At 47.7% G+C, this 15,736-nt stretch overlaps 5 protein-coding genes across 5 annotated transcripts; 3 read left to right on the forward strand and 2 right to left on the reverse strand.

Annotated features, from left to right (window-relative positions):
* Positions 1-5,623: 5,623 nt before the first annotated feature.
* Positions 5,624-6,493, forward strand: P884DRAFT_281415 (transmembrane protein 6/97; the record flags this gene model as incomplete). The annotated part of the gene is made up of 3 exons (XM_069443542.1): positions 5,624-5,699; positions 5,848-6,258; positions 6,405-6,493. The coding sequence occupies 3 exons, from the start codon at positions 5,624-5,626 to the stop codon at positions 6,491-6,493; spliced, it is 576 nt and encodes a 191-aa protein (XP_069293143.1).
* Positions 6,494-6,781: 288 nt separating this feature from the next.
* P884DRAFT_281416 (uncharacterized protein) lies at positions 6,782-7,755 on the reverse strand (the record flags this gene model as incomplete). Its single annotated transcript, XM_069443543.1, has 2 exons — positions 6,782-7,532; positions 7,625-7,755. The coding sequence occupies 2 exons, from the start codon at positions 7,753-7,755 to the stop codon at positions 6,782-6,784; spliced, it is 882 nt and encodes a 293-aa protein (XP_069293144.1).
* Positions 7,756-8,610: 855 nt separating this feature from the next.
* P884DRAFT_333140 (uncharacterized protein) lies at positions 8,611-11,165 on the reverse strand (the record flags this gene model as incomplete). The annotated part of the gene is made up of 4 exons (XM_069445835.1): positions 10,897-11,165; positions 10,737-10,807; positions 9,235-9,419; positions 8,611-9,052 (listed from the first exon to the last, which is right to left on the reverse strand). Exons 1-4 carry the CDS (start codon positions 11,060-11,062, stop codon positions 8,611-8,613), a joined length of 864 nt encoding a protein of 287 aa, XP_069293145.1. The 5' UTR covers positions 11,063-11,165.
* Positions 11,166-12,037: 872 nt separating this feature from the next.
* Positions 12,038-13,016, forward strand: P884DRAFT_321074 (uncharacterized protein; the record flags this gene model as incomplete). Its single annotated transcript, XM_069445398.1, has 1 exon — positions 12,038-13,016. The coding sequence occupies one exon, from the start codon at positions 12,038-12,040 to the stop codon at positions 12,869-12,871; it is 834 nt and encodes a 277-aa protein (XP_069293146.1). The 3' UTR covers positions 12,872-13,016.
* Positions 13,017-13,708: 692 nt separating this feature from the next.
* Positions 13,709-15,373, forward strand: P884DRAFT_273654 (uncharacterized protein; the record flags this gene model as incomplete). Its single annotated transcript, XM_069442610.1, has 4 exons — positions 13,709-13,985; positions 14,088-14,574; positions 14,732-15,037; positions 15,184-15,373. 4 exons carry the CDS (start codon positions 13,709-13,711, stop codon positions 15,371-15,373), a joined length of 1,260 nt encoding a protein of 419 aa, XP_069293147.1.
* Positions 15,374-15,736: the final 363 nt, after the last annotated feature.

Raw genomic sequence — 15,736 nt, forward strand, 5'->3', positions numbered from 1 at the left:
ACTCCGTCAGGTACTACTAGTCCGGGCGCTACTTGATACTATACCTCGTTAATCCTTTCTTCTCGAAAGATTATATAACATTCTAAGAACGAGTCAAGTAGATCATCTTCTATAGGTATCTACGTTTTATAATATAGTGTTCTATCTATTCGTTCCTTGAATAATAGTAGCGTTATTTCCGTTTGTCCTTCTATATGATCTGTTCGTCGGCTTAGGGTGTCTGCTTATACGTTCTCTTTACCCTTCTTATAGTAGATCTTAAAGTTAAATTCTACAAGGAATTCTACCTATCGTATTTATCGTCTGTTAAGCTCCTTTATCGTTATAAAGTACTATAAACTCTTATAATCTATATATACTTATACTAGTTTAATTATACCACTAAGGTATAGTCGCTATTCCTTAAAAGCTTTAATAATTATAAGTAGTTCCTTATTATAGATTAGATAGTTAAGACAAGGACTATTAAGCTTTTTTAAGAAGAAGGCTATAGGATATAGCTTCCCTTACTTGTCTTACTATCCTAACTATCCTCTAATGATATAGTCTAAAGCGTCTATTTCTACCTCGAATAGCTTCTTAGGGTCTAGTAATACTAGTATTAGGTCTTTAGTAATAGCGTTATAGATCTATATAAATACCTACTTATATCGCTCTTCTTATTAGAATTCTATATTCTTCTTAATAAGTTTATATAAAGGTTATATAATCGCTCTAAAGTTCCTAATAAACATCTGATAGAAGTTTATAAATCCGATGAAACTTTGTACTTCTATAACTAACGTCGGTCATAGCTACTCCTTAATAGCCTTAACCTTTAAGGGTTCTATCTAGATTTATCCTAGGGATATCTTATATCCTAGAAACACCGTCTTCTTGACATAGAATTCGCTCTTTCCCTTGTTAACTAATAGCTTATATATATATAATATATCTAATACTACTTTTATATATTTCTAATGTTCGTCTATCGTCTTAGAGAAGATAAGTATATCGTTAAGATAATATACCGTAAATTTGTCGAGAAAGAGTTAGATAGCTTAATCAATCAGGGTTTAGAATGTTACTAGTATATTTATAAGTCCGAATGGCATGACAAGGTACTTATAATAGCTATAGGGTGTCCTAAAGGCTGTTTTCCACTTGTTACCTTCTTTAATCTATATATAGTTATAGGCTAATAGTAAGTCAAGATATATAAAATATTAGGCTCCTGCTAACTAATCTTAGAGTTATAAGATTAGTAGTAATAGATATCGGTTTTTTATAGTCTCTTCGTTAAGTTACTAATAGTTAATATATAACTATAACTTTCCGTCTTTCTTAGGTATAAATAGGATTAGGTAGCCTACTAGTAATATTAATAGGTAGATATATCCCCTCTAAAGGTTCTCCTCTAAATATCACTTAAGTTTTTCATTCTATATCTAGCTTATATAGTAAATCTTAAAGAACTTTAGTTATACTCCTTCCTTAAGCTTGATCTCGTGATCCTATAGGCTATATTCTAGTAATCCTTCTAGATACTTCGGTTCGAATATTAGGTATCCTTTATACTCTTTAGGTATTTCTTTGACTTCGTCGCGTTTCTTGGTCTTCTAATAGTATACGAACTTAGTTCTATCTATAGCGATACTAGCGATTTCTCCTATCTCAACCTACTACTCTAGTTATAATGCTCTACATTCGTCAATAGAGAGAATAGCTATCAACGGTTTAGCTCGTTCCTCCTATTATAATGTTAATATTATTATACCGCTTCTTCTAGAGTCTATAGTAGTCTATCTATTACTACCCGTCTCTTATAGTAGATCTATAGGATATACCTTACTCTAAGTATTGTCTGCTCGTGATCCTTATATACTCCTTATTACGCTAGTCAAATATAACTCCGTTTAGGGTTATAGGTAGCTACCATTCTTCTAGCTAATGTCTAGGTTATAGTCTTTATACTATAGTAACCTTAGTATTATATCTTTATTATTACCTATATCTATAATATTAAATATAACTACTATAATCTTTCCTATTATAATAATGTTAATTAGTTCTATTTCCCTATATACCTATTATATTAGGAACGGCCCTCTAATTATACTATGTTTCTGTTTTATCCTCTAGGGTATCTATAGTCAATTTACTAGTGTTAGTAAGATTAGGTTTATTTCTACTCTATTATCTACTAGTACAAGCGTCTTATACTACTTCCATTGCGCTATTATCTATAGCTACTTATCTTACCGCCATGGTCCCAGAATTGTAGCGATTTCCTATATTTCTACTAGGAGGTCTCGATATAGTAATCTCTTATACCAGTTCCTCCTATACTACGCTACCACTTGCCATTACGTGAGCGTTAATAGTTTTCGGGCCCCTCGAAGGGCCCTGACCTGTTTCCTAGGTCAGCGCCGATTTCTTCGAGCGTTCGTCTAGTGGTAGCTTTATTAATTGTACCTATATCATCAAGCTATTACTTACTAGCATTTTTCTATTGCCAAGATTATATAAGTTATACTTTTCTTATATAATCTTAGGTATACTTAGCTTTTTCTTCTATATAGTATAGGCATTTATAGCTTAGGTACTATCCCTATAAGTTTCTACTAGTGCTATATTCCTTAGGCTATACTTGTCTTAGGACGATTGTAATATTTCTAGAGTCTTATATCTCGATCTTCTAGAGGAGATTAGTAGCTTTGTTCCCTATATTATATACCTAACTAATAGGGTATAGGTTTCCGTCTTTGTCCTTTAGTCTTATAGGCTAGTGGTTATTCTTATACTTGTCTTGGAAGTGATATCGATATATATATATTATATATTAGAATTAGGGAACTTATATATATACTTTGTTTTATAGGTATAGTTATATAACGTCTCCTAGGAGATATTAGAATGGTTCTCTATATCCTTCCTATTATACGGATACGTTAATTTTACCTATACTATAGTATAGACGTTTTACCTAATATTCTATCTATATTTGTTTATCTTTCCCCTTTTATATATATAGGAATTTATACTTAGGGTTATATATGTTATAGCTAAGTTATCTGTCGTCTAGGTACTTATTATAGCTATCTAGTCTATTATATTCTATATACTAGGTTTCTTTAATACCTTTTACTATCTATTAAAGTCGTTTAGACTATTTATAAAGTTCTATACTTCATTACTCTATATCTAGGGTATATTTAGCGAATTTAGCTAGGCGCTTATTATATTCTTTAAGTTCGTCCTTAAGCTCTTTTACTTAGTTCTAATACTATTTAATCTATTCTTATAGAAACAAGATATTTGGTCTAGGTCGGTCAATTCCTTAGGTATTTATAATCTATATACTATTTTGTTTTTATATAATTATAATCTCCTATTATTATAGTTATATAGTAACAAGGTAAGGTAATATATATTCTCCTATAGCATCCTATATAGTAATACCTGTCTCGGGATCTACCGTAACTAATTCCAAGTATAGGAGGTCTATATTATCATTCCTACTAATCTCTATTGTAGATACACTTTGTTTACTAGCGTCTCTAAGTTAGTTACTTTCTGCCTTATAGGCTCGCTTATCTCTCGAGGCTAGGTCTATCGTATCTTCTAAATTGTCCTAGTTATAGCTAGTGGCAGCGACTTTGGTGGTATCCTATATGATTTCGTTAGTAAAGGCGACTTCCTTCCCTAGAACTAGTTTCTAGTTTTTCTTTAGGCTCTAATATTCCTACTTATAATATCCTTTCTTTCTATAGTTATAGCAGGTAACACTTAACTTATCTTTAGTCGTTCTCTTCTTATCTTATTTCTATACTATATCTATATCTATAGCCCTAGAATATATCCTATATAAGGTACTTATATATACTTACTTCTTCTTATTATTAGCCTTGACTAGGATTTCGCTTATTTAACCTCGTTTCTACTACTCCTATATATAAAGCCGATTATCGATTCTAATAGCCTATATAATATACTTATCTAAAGTTTTAGGTTAGTTATACTTATATAGCTTATCTTTAACCTTCTCCTTTAAGCTATTATAGAATAGTTATATTAATACCTTATCATTAAGTTAAGACTTAAATATATCCTATCTAAACTATATAGCATAGGAGGCTACTAACTTAGTCTATCAGAGATTAGCAAGTCTTTCCTATATATAAATCTTCTTATCTTTATCGCTAAAAACCTTCTAGAGCTCTTCTTTAAAACGGTTATAGGATCGAAAGACTACCTATATAAATATATCTCGGTTATCCTTATCCTCCTTAGTAAGGTAGTCGTTCTATATAGGCTTAAACTATCTAAGTACCTTGCCTTCTAGTCTTATAGCTATATAGAGGATTTTGGCTTTATTGTCTAGAAACTTATCGTCATTAAGCCGGAAGTAGGATCGGAGGTTTATTAGAAACCCTATAAGATCCTCCTTAGTTCCTCTATATTTACTAGGTAGTTCGATCTTAATATAGCTCGCTTTAATAGTCTTAAGTACCTTAATCTTAGTATAAGCCTTATTAATAGTTTCTATAAGTGCTTTTTACTATTCTTAAGTTCCTTAATTTAGGTTTAAGTAGCCTTATCTCTCTAGTCTAACTCCTAGATTTGCTATTAGAGTTAACTAAGCTAGGTAAATAGCTATTTAGCTATAATATTAATAGCTATATCAATATTAAGGTCAAAGTTACCTTCGTCCTAAACTATAATAGAATAAAAGGAGTAATAATAACATATAACAAACCTAACTTAGACTTCTTCTAAAAGGGTTTAGACAAAGGTAGGCAGAGTAGGATAAGTATATAAGTTATCTAAGGGATTTAGTAAAGCTAAAGGGTTTATAATAATAGAGTTATCTCTTATAGTAGTATAATATTATTAGGAGTATTATAATTATAATTACTATTATTAGTAAACTCTTAGAGTCTACTATAACGAGTAACTATCTATATATATATATAACCCTAGTGATTACTCCTGATCACGGTGATTGTAAGTAAGTGTGTGGTGGTGATCACCCTGATCACTGGTGAGTGTAGTGATTATAATGCTTCCCATGCTGTGATTGGTTCTTCTGTCCCCTCGGCTTGATTGGCCTGTCTGTGCCGGTGGCCTAGGTGGCATCTGCATGTATATTTCCGTGACATTAGATGATAATCCTATGTATGATATGCTACAGGGGTATATTATAGAGGCCTGGAATAAATTGCTAGATGACTTTTTGATAGACCTCCTGGCTTTGATGCCTCTTTGTTGTCAGGCTATAATTAATGCTAATGGTATGTATATTAAATACTAGTATTTGTATAGTAGTTTAATGCAATTTTGGTATTCTGATTCTGGCTATGGAAGTGTATATTGGCCTGGTTAGGATGCCTGTCAGTACCTAAACAGGGGAAGAAACTTACCCCTGATACCAAGTAATCCGTACAGTACACATCCTGCGGGGCCCCTGCTCAGCGTCCAACCTCGAGCGACGAGCGCGACGCGACACGACGCTGAGAAAAACTTCCCCTTGACATCCAAGGTTCACGTCGCCTGCGCGAGTACATCCGGATACACCACTGCCATTTCAACTGCGCGAGATTGATTCTCCGGCTAAACCGTATAATTACGGCAAAAAAAAAAAATGGCGCCCTACACCAAGACGTGGAGGAACAAGGTGTGGATCGGGTGGTTCCTGATGCAACTCCCCATCATTCTCTGTGAGTCCTTCCGTGATTCGCGCCATTGATTGTCTCCGTCCCAGCGGGGTTATAGAGGGTACCCGCTAGCGCAGCGGCGAGGGCGAAACCTCAAGGTTGCCTAATTACTATTATATCGCAAGAGCTGACAAGGTCCCCCTTCCCCCAGTTGTCGACCTGCTCGACTACATCTGGCCCGCCTCGCTGTACCAACCGGCCGGCTCGCCGCTGCACGCGGCGTACGAGCTGAAGGAGTGGTACGTCCAAAAGTACAACGACCCGATCGTGCAGTGGTCGGCCGAGACGGCGTCGGGCCACGACAGCTGGATGGGCCTCTTCATGCACCTCGAGGCCTTCTTCCTGCTGCCCACCGTGCTGTACGGCCTCTACCGCCTGGCCCTCTCGCGCCGGCGCGGCACCTCGGGCGCCGACGAGCTCCTCCTGCTCGTCTACGCCCTCGAGGTCGCCTTCACCACCCTCATCTGCATCTACGACGTCTCGTTCCTCGACGACGCCGCCTATCCGCCCGCCGTCAAGCGCGAGATGCAGTTCCAGCTTTACGGCCCGTGGTTCGTCGTGCGTAAGTCCTGCCCCGCCCCTTTCTCCCACGCACCATCCCCGAGGCTTCCGCACGATGTCTTCCCCAACTCCCATGGGGGGGTGTCTGTGCGCGCGCGTGAGAGAGAGAGAGAGAGAGTGTGTGTGTGTGTGGCTAACGTGGACAAGCGGCTCTCGGGGCTATCGATATGGCGAGCCGAATCCTTGGCCGCATCAAGGCGGCGGATGCTGTCTTGGCTGCCAAGAAGTCGCAGTAGCAGGCAAATCTAATTAATTCTCACGGAGAGACGGGCAAAGGCCGAGCTCTGCCGAGCCCTTCTTTCTTTGCCTGTGATCTTTAGAGACATGACATGACGACGGCAGGACTACGCATTTCCATAAACAAGCTTCGTTCGGTAGGGTAGCCAGCAATAAAAGTCATTGTCGAACCCCAACGCTCAAAAACGCCATGGTATCTTTGTGTGTAGTACTACATTCCACATAGGCAAGCCCGTGACTAATATGCGCTCCATTGACTCTCTCCCCTCCTCGGCCACCGCCGCCAATTAATCGACCGCCCGTTTCTGATATCCCCAGCCGTTGCCCACGCCGTTCAACCCGTATCCGAGAGGGGTGGCGCCGCCGAGGCCCCTTCCCCTGAGCCGCCTCGGCAGGACCGACCCGAAGAAGTAGGCGGTCGAGACGGCGGCGCCGGCGAAGAACGAGAGCAGGCTGTAGAAGATGGTGCTGGCGTAGATGTGGCCGCCCATGCCGGACCACTCGACCTTGCCGGAGGTCTTGGGCAGGGCCGGGGTGGGGAACCAGCGGACGCTGAAGCTGAGGGGCAGCGGGTCGCCGATGACCAGGCGGCGGGTGGCGCTGCCCTCGAGGTGGGTGAGCGGGCTGGTGCTGTAGGCGGTGGCGCTGTCGAGCACGCCGCTGTCGTGCGGGTGGATGTGCTGCTTGGGCGTGCTGTGCAGCAGCACGTTGAGGTGGGTGCTGATGTGCATGTGGCTCAGCTGCAGGGTGCCCGCCAGCGCGAAGACCAGCGGGATGTACTCCTGCGGCGGCGGCGTCTCGCCCATCACCTCGATGTGCGGGGGCGGCCGGGCCGGCAGGCGGCAGGCGAGGGGCGCGTCGTTGTGGATGTAGAACTCGAGCAGGTGGAAGAAGGGGTCGCTGACCATGGGGATGGTGCAGTTCACCTCGCCCTCGATGCCGTAGTGGAATTCGAGCGGCTGGTCCGTCTCGTTGCAGACCGGGAAGGGGACCCATTCGATCTCGTGCTTTTCGTTCTGGATGTGCTCGCCCGTTTCCCTGCTCGCGCGCATCGATTGGTTAGCCGAGGGGGGATGTCCCAGCGGGCTGGGGGTTATCCGGGGAAGCAAAATGCCCGGCACCGCACTTACGAGCTCCGGTTCATACACTCGACGCGGATGGGAGCGCCGTAGTGGTACGAGGGCAGAGCAAGCTCGTGGCCGTTGGTGGCCGCGAGCGCCCTCGCAACCAGAGCGGCGGCAATGAGCACCAACAGCTGCATCTGCACCGGCAACCTGAGGAACATCATCTCCGCCGTCTTGCGAATTGTATCCCTATGAGGTTATGGCGAAGAGATGTGGCACGCGCCAGCGCATGTTGCGCTCTCGTCCGGGTGGAGGCGTGTTGTGCTACCTCGTCGTTGGAGGTATGTGGAACTTGGAATGCACCCGCGAAAAGAGCAAGTGGCAACTTCACAAGGCCATTTTTAGTTGGGATCTTGCTTCGTAACCCTAACCCTCTAGTATGGAACCCAAACGGGAAAGAGTTGACTCCCCGCACTCACCCGCTTACAGGGTCAATTCTTTCCGACTCGTCTCTTATTTTTTGTTTAGCATCGATCTCTAAGAAATCAAGACACCAATTACTCCGTAGTGATCGATTTAACTCTGCTTCCTGTCAAAATGCACACGTATAGGTGCAATTACTAGAAGCAGCAATTGCGGCGTCGCTTTTGCGCTTCACACTTCCTCATCCCTCTTAGATAGCCAGGTTGACTGTTCTTCTAGGAAACAATCCGAACGCCGCAGCACCCATGATCTGGTGCCTCTGGCAAGCATCGGAAGACTAATTACTTCCACCTTATGGATGTGTGGGGTGCATGGGATGTGCTGGCCTTTGCTCCATTCTGCGCTGATGAGCTTAGGGGGTTTCGCTGGAAGGTCGAACTACAGCGGTCTAGCAAATGCAAACAGCAGCATAGCTATCGGTATCGGGCCCTTAGATACGTCGTGATACCTATCTACTATTTGAAAGGTATGTACAACATAAATGACCAGCTATAAAAAAAAGGGGGGGGAGAACGATGCCAAGTTCACCCGCTTTCCCCCTCTGCCGGCTTCTTCCCGGCCAAGTCTAATTACTCGCACCCGACGCGGGTGTCGCTGATGACGATGTCGTCGTACCAGAAGGTGTTGGTGTCGCCGCCGTACGACTCCCAGCCAAAGTAGACGGCGGTGGGTTTGGGGACGACGTTGCTCCTCAGCCACTGGCCGGCGTTGGGGTTGTCGACGCCGGACTTGACAGTCAGCCCCTCGATGGCCTCGCCGTTGAGCCACGTCTCGATGGTGCCGTCGGCGCCTACGTGGTACTCGAAGCACTGCCAGTCGCCCGTGGGCAGGGCCTTCGACGCGGCGATGCCCTGCGGCGACAGGTCCGGGAGCGTCGCGTCGTCCGACTCGCGGTTGTACATGAGGATCTTGCTCTGCCCGCCGATCCGGAGGTGCTTGTTCGCCCCCTGGGCCGAGTCCGGCATGGTGATGAAGCTAACGTGAGCGTCGGTGAGGGCGTTTTGCGCTTTCCTGTCAAGGGGAGGCAGCGAATGTCAGAGCGGATGTCTTCTTTTTCGTGCCTTTGGACGAAGCAAATAATAATCGAGAGAAAGGGAGAGCATAATTAGAAGAGAAAAAACAAGATTATGGTGATGATGAGGATGATGATGAGGATGAGGGTGAGGAGAAGGAGGAGGAAATCACAAACGTACAGCCATGTCCTGACATAGAGATCACCGCTAGGGACGGACGTCGTGCCAAAGAAAATGTGCCCGCAGTAACCACCGGCGCCGTCAACCCGTACCGAGTTGGAGCCGCTGTGGGCAGTGGTGGTGTCCAGCGACACCTTGCCGCCCTGGTTGCAGTCGTTGGCGTAGATGGGCCACGCCGACTCGTCCTAACCGCCCTCAAAGTCCTCCGAGATCTGCGCGAAGGAGAAGGGGAGGGCGGCGAGGAGCAGAAGAGCGGTCTTGCGGAACATAGTGGGCAGGTGGCGTTTCCCGTTGGGTGATAGGCGTAAAGAACAAGGGGAGTTTGGAGGTTGATGACTCGGGCGAGCAAACGAAACCCCGCGAAACGATCGAGTGTATGGGGAATGTGGCTACGAAGCAGCCCCCCAAGATATTTATCCCCGATCTCCTATTACAAGCCCAGAGGGCCCAGGAATCTCGCTCCGTTCCCGCCGATGCAAAGCTTCTTCGGCCCCGGAATCGCAACGAGATCTACGGATTACATGTCCACGGCACCCCCCCCCCCCCAAAACAAAAAAAACGAGTCTTCGTCTACGCTCCGCGCTGCTTAATCTGGAAGTTCGGCGGGCCGGATGCTCGATGGAGACCCCAATCAACGGCCGGTCGCGTCGGACCGTTGACAAGGGGCTGCCAATTTATCCCATTCACCCTTCATCAAGAAGCCGTCTGCGGTAGGTGTTTTGCCGATCTTTGAAGCGCCCCGCATCTCGCCTTCGTCAGAGCGCAGGAGCCATTCAGGAGCCAGGAGCGGTCTCCATTACTTACTGCTCCAAGGAGTTATCTGCTTCGTGAGAAGATGTTGGATAAAAACGTACAAAACTATCTGTTGTACATGACGCTGGTTATAACCTGTATCGATCCTGCGCGAGGTGCATGAGATGGGTTCACACCAGGTCATGCAAGAGCACCTTGCGTGTATTGCTCCCTAATTCCGAGCATCGTAGAACGTTCTGTCAAGCTTGAATCATGGAGGTTGGCTTCTTTCTCTCTCGTAGAGCAGTGAGCGGAGGAAAAGCAAACCAAATCGGTGTGTAATTATGGGTGGGCTGCTAGTGTTCTCTGCCGTAGTTCAGCGACACGGAAACAACTCAACGAATGTGACGATGACAACGGATTTGAGATGGTGAGGCAGAGAAGCTCCAAAATAGGTGACTCTCGTCTTACGACGAGTGGACGCGTCAAATCGCAATCGTTCATTGCATGGTAACCAAAGGAGCAAGGGATATTTAGGATAATTAATGACTAAATAGTTAATTCACTGATTTAAGACAAAGTTGAGACCTAATTAGACAATCTTGCAAAGAAAATAATTAGTATTACATCCATATCTATATGTGCCGCCACTTTGCAAACTCCAATACGTCATTTCTTCCTACCAGCGCTTATGCCAAGGACTCGTAACCAGAGTCGCGCTGGTATGCAGGGCGGTTTGAGAAGAGATAGTAGATGATCATGCCGAGAACGGGGAAGAGGAAGACGACGAGACACCAGATGAGCTTCTGAACGGGCGTGCGTCTTGACTTGAGGATCTCGACTGTTGACACGGTCAGCATTTGGTCCAAGTCTTTGTTTCACTGACAACTTCGGACGAGACTGAGCGAAGCCAGCGCGGAGAACACACACCGAAGACGATAATATCGAGGATGAGAACAATAAGGCCGATCAGACCGCCACCCGTGCCATACTGCCAGCTATTGTCCGTGGCTTCGGTCGAGACAGGAGCTGCGAGGCCGATCGAGGCCAAGCAAAGCTGCAGGAGGATGCTCGAGAAGAGAGTGTTGAAGGCCATGGTGTTTGCACGTTGCTAATTATCTTTGTATGCGTCGTTCGTTTGTGCCTAGAATAAATGTAGATGGATGCCAGAACGCAACTCAGCTAGAGGTAGTTTTCAGTGAGGTAATTAGTAGAGAAGTGAATTTTTCCCGAGACAAACGATCATTCAATTGCACGGGCAGCTTCTCATCTTTCCTTTTGTGCTGCTGCTCGTCGGTGACGTCATGAAATCATGACGCATACCTCAGCGCTTGGCCCGCATGCATACCTAAGAGTGGATGCGCTTTAGTGTAGCTTGCCAGTGAACGCCTAGGATTGATTGGATGGGCACAATATGGCTGGTTAGGTCAGGTGGTATTAGTGACTGAGCAGGAATCATCAACGTTCAAAGCGAGTAAAAAACACGTTTGCTACCTTAGTCAAGAAGAGATAGTTTCAAACAAGGTTAATGTCAGCTAAACTCAAGACTCGGAATAGCAAGAAAGACCAGACCAAGCGAGATAATGAAAAGAACAAAAAGGAAGAAAAGGGTTTTCGATAGTGCTAGTGATCAGGGCAAATGACTATCTCGGCATTGCTATCTAACTGTTCGATATTAATTAAGCTTTTGGGCTGTGAACAAAAAGGCCGCTTTTCTCTTTCCGTCCTAGAATTCTGTGGGATAAAAAAAGCATTGTTCTGAGTTTGCTATAAGCTTCGCGGTCCGCAGCTTCGCCGTTTTACGCACCTTGGGTCAGGATTCGAACAAAGAATGGAACGGTGTAGCACACCAGGGCCTCGATATCCTTTGTGCTAATTAGGGACAATGTTGTTGTCCAGGGCTCCTGTCTGTATATGAGAGCAGGACGGTCCCCATCTGGTTTGGGCTCGAGTCTCAGGAAATGATATATATTATGTAATTAATTAGCGTATGTACGGATTACAGTTGCCCAATTTTCTCTCCCTCTCCTTAGTTGCTGCCACGGCAAGCTCAGATTCCTGTCCGGCAGGAATGGCCGACAACCAGAATCCGGTCGTCGATGGTCGACTTGGAGCGGAGATGGACGACGACCTGCCGCTCCCGCCGCCGGACCATGTCGCCGCGACCATCCCCCCTTTCTACCTGTACGGCGAGCGAGAGTGTGGTGACCACCGCCACGACACCAGCAACAGCACCAGCAACAGCAACAGCAACAGCAACAGCAATTCGGACAATCACGAGGCGGTGGCATGGCAGAGGGCCTGCACCAACTGCCACGCCCGCGCCACGCTCAACCAGCTCCACGACCTCCCCTGCGGCGACCTGATCTGCCGGGAGTGCCTGCTGGTGAAGGTGCTCAGCGTCAAGCTGCACATCGAAGCGAACCACAGGAAGATAAGGGAGGCGCGCACCAAGATGCGGGCCATCGACCTCTGCTTCGCCCGGAGACCCGGGCCCGGGGGGGCCATGACTCCGGCACGGAAGCGGATGCTCTGCCTGCGCCACAGCCGGCTCCGGGCGAGCGTCCTGTGCCTGGCCGGTCTGGCGTGCTGCGGCAGGGACATGGGATTGCACCGGTTCCTGCCCTGTCTGGGCCCCGACAGGGCGCGGGAGCTCTGGCTCGCCCTGAAGTGGGTGACGAGCATGCCGTCCGAGCAGAGAGCGTGTGGCTGGCCGGATTGCGGTGCGTACGTGCCCAGTTGCTGCAGCTATTATTCTGCGCTGCCCGGGGGTGATCGGGCCCGCCGCTGGCACTGCGTTACCTGCCAGGGCAACTCGATGGAGTGTGCCCGGAATCTCACGACCGCCCAGACCAGGTTTCCGTTTCTGCCCAGGGGCCAGCCTGCCCTGACGCCGGCGAGGTAGGTCTTGGCCGTAATTCTGTCGCGTGCGCTTTGTGTCGTGGTGCTGGGAAGTAAGGTAGATTAAATATTAATTAGGTACCAGGTAGTGAACATTCCGTTGCTCCTAGCCCCCTCGAGGCTTATTAATTATTGTTCCTTTACACAGCATAAATAATAATTAGTTAATTATTAAGTGAACACTAAGAAGCGCCACGTCAAGAACCTCAAACATTTGACTACCTAGAGTAGGTGTGCCTCGACGGATGTTTGTTGACTAAGTAGACCGTCGGTATCAGTCAACTATTAATTAGCAATTGGACTTGTGAAGAATTTGAGCAGAAAGCCCAGCGACGACGGCAACCTGTCACGCAATCAGCACTCAGAATCACCGAAGATGAGCACGAGCACCAGTACATTGGGGGAAAAGAGGAAAAAGAAGAGCAAAAGCCAACGACATGCAGATGATTTGGTGAGATGATTTGGTGTCATGTCAGATTATTCGGCATAATTATGCCTTCCACGCCTTCCATCCTATGATGAGAGGAGAGGGGAGGAGGGTGGTATTGCGGCATCAATCCCCTGCAACACGCGATGGTATCAGTTGGAACATCTCGGGTAGCATCTATCCGACACGCAGCCAAGTCTCTTCGAGATGGCCCATGGACGGATCATCCGCATTGGGCATGGATATTTGGATGTTTTAAACAGTGAACATCTCCCAAAGAACCCCTCCCCAGCTTCCTTCAAGCTCTGATAATTAATAATTACAACATAAAAGCTTGGTCGTGAGTACCTAATAATAGTCATCTCGCTGTTCGGAACTCCTGCAGCCAAACTTCGTGTCTCTCACTCGACGACCATGGCGACTGTCGCAGCCCAGCAGCCGGTGGCGCCCGCAGGGCCCCCGGGCCAGCCGGATATCGGGTACCTTCCGGACCATGACAAGTACCTCGCGAGAGCCAAGCGGCGGCAGGAAACCGAGAACCTGGCCAAGACGCTGCCCCACGGCTTCCCCCAGCAGCTGGAGTCGGATCTGGTCTGGGATGGCAACACGCTCGCCGAGACGTACGACTGGAACTACCATCTGACCCGGGACGACTTGGCCGAGATCGACTCTGCCCTGCAGCATTTCAAGAGTAAGTAGTTAATGAACAGATTATATGGGCCTTCTCCGTCGCTATTTCACCAGGCAAGGGCAAAGATGGGTTGAAAGAGGTGAGCGCTGACGGCGCACTCAGGCCTGAACAAGCCGCTTGGCCTAATCGACCAGGAGACCTTCCCGCTGCCGCAGCTGCACCGGACGCTGCGCGAGGTCTCGCGTGAGCTCCACCACGGCCACGGCTTCAAGGTGGTCCGCGGGGTGCCGGTCAGCAAGTACAGCCGCGAGGAGAACATCATCATCTTCGCCGGCATCTCGGCGCACGTCGCCCCCGTCCGCGCCCGGCAGGACAGCCAGTACCAGGGACGGGCGGCCGACGTGGTGCTGGCCCACATCAAGGACGTGAGCTCCCAGGTCGACGCCAGCGTCATCGGGGCGCCCTCGCACACCAACGAGAAGCAGGTCTTCCACACCGACTCGGGCGACGTCATCGGCCTGTTCGCGCTCGGCGAGGCCGCCGAGGGCGGCCAGAGCTACCTGTCGAGCTTCGGGAAAGTCTACAACGAGATCGCCGCCACCCGGCCGGACCTGATCTGGACCCTTTCGGAGCCCTGGGCTGCTGACACGTGCGTGCTGCTGCCCTTCCTCCCTGTCATTCCCTTCCGTTGAAGAATCAGGAAAAAGAAATAAAAACAAATGCTTCCAAACAAGGGCGTACACAGTAATTAGGCTGACTCTCCACACCAAAAAAACAAAAAAAAAAACAAAAAAAAAAAAAAATAGGTTCGGAAAGCAGGCCAAGCCGTACAACTTGGCGCCCGTGATCCACTTGCAGCCGGCCACCGAGAAGGACCCGGTCCGTGTGGTGATCCAATACGCGCGCCGGACCTTCACGGGCTACTGGGGCCTCCCGCGGTCGGCCGACATCCCGCCCATCACCGAGGCCCAGGCGGAGGCGCTCGACGCGCTGCACTTCACGGCCGAGAAGTACGCCGTCTCGCTCGACTTCCACCAGGGGGACATCCAGTACGCCAACAACCTGACCATCCTGCACGCCCGGGCCGAGTTCCGCGACTCGGCCGAGAAGCAGTACGTGTGCTTGATTTAATTACCCTTCCCCTCCAACCCATGGTCTACCTAGATATATATATATATATCTATAGAGAGAGAGAGAGAGAGAGAGAGAGAGAGAGAGAGAGAGAGAGAGAGAGACTGATGCCTCCATGTCTCTACAGGCGCCACCTCGTCCGCCTCTGGCTCCGCGATCCGGAGTACGCGTGGAAGACGCCCGAGGCGCTGCAGCCGCGCTGGGACCGCATCTATCAGGGCGTCACGCCCGAGAACAGCGTGTTCCCGCTCGAGCCGTACCTCCGGACTGCCAGCAGTAGCACCAGCGCCAGTGCGCCACCGCCTGTCAAGGCTTAATTAAATAGAGATTACGGCGTCTACCTCGGGGGAGTTATTAGTTATTACCGGTGGCCGGGAAGAGAAGCGAAGCTGAATTCGAACCGACCAGTTCAATATCACCAGTCTCCAGGTGGATCGTCAATGATGCTGCGGGCTACTCTCGTGCTCGCTAAACTGCTCACTGCAGAGGAGGGGAAGATGGTGCGAAATCAAGCCACAAAAATATACCATCCTCTCTCTCTCTCTCTCTCTCTCTCTCTCTTATATTTGGCTTGTTTCCTCTTTTGAATTTTTCTCTCTCCCCTGTTCGATTCACCAGGGGTCGGAGAACAGGGCGGAGGACCAGGGGGGCCTTTCGGGGTGCCTAATGACATCTTGATG

The sequence above is a fragment of the Thermothelomyces heterothallicus genome (assembly GCF_042370625.1).
Source record: "Thermothelomyces heterothallicus CBS 202.75 unplaced genomic scaffold P884_scaffold_51, whole genome shotgun sequence".
Classification (NCBI taxonomy): domain Eukaryota; kingdom Fungi; phylum Ascomycota; class Sordariomycetes; order Sordariales; family Chaetomiaceae; genus Thermothelomyces; species Thermothelomyces heterothallicus.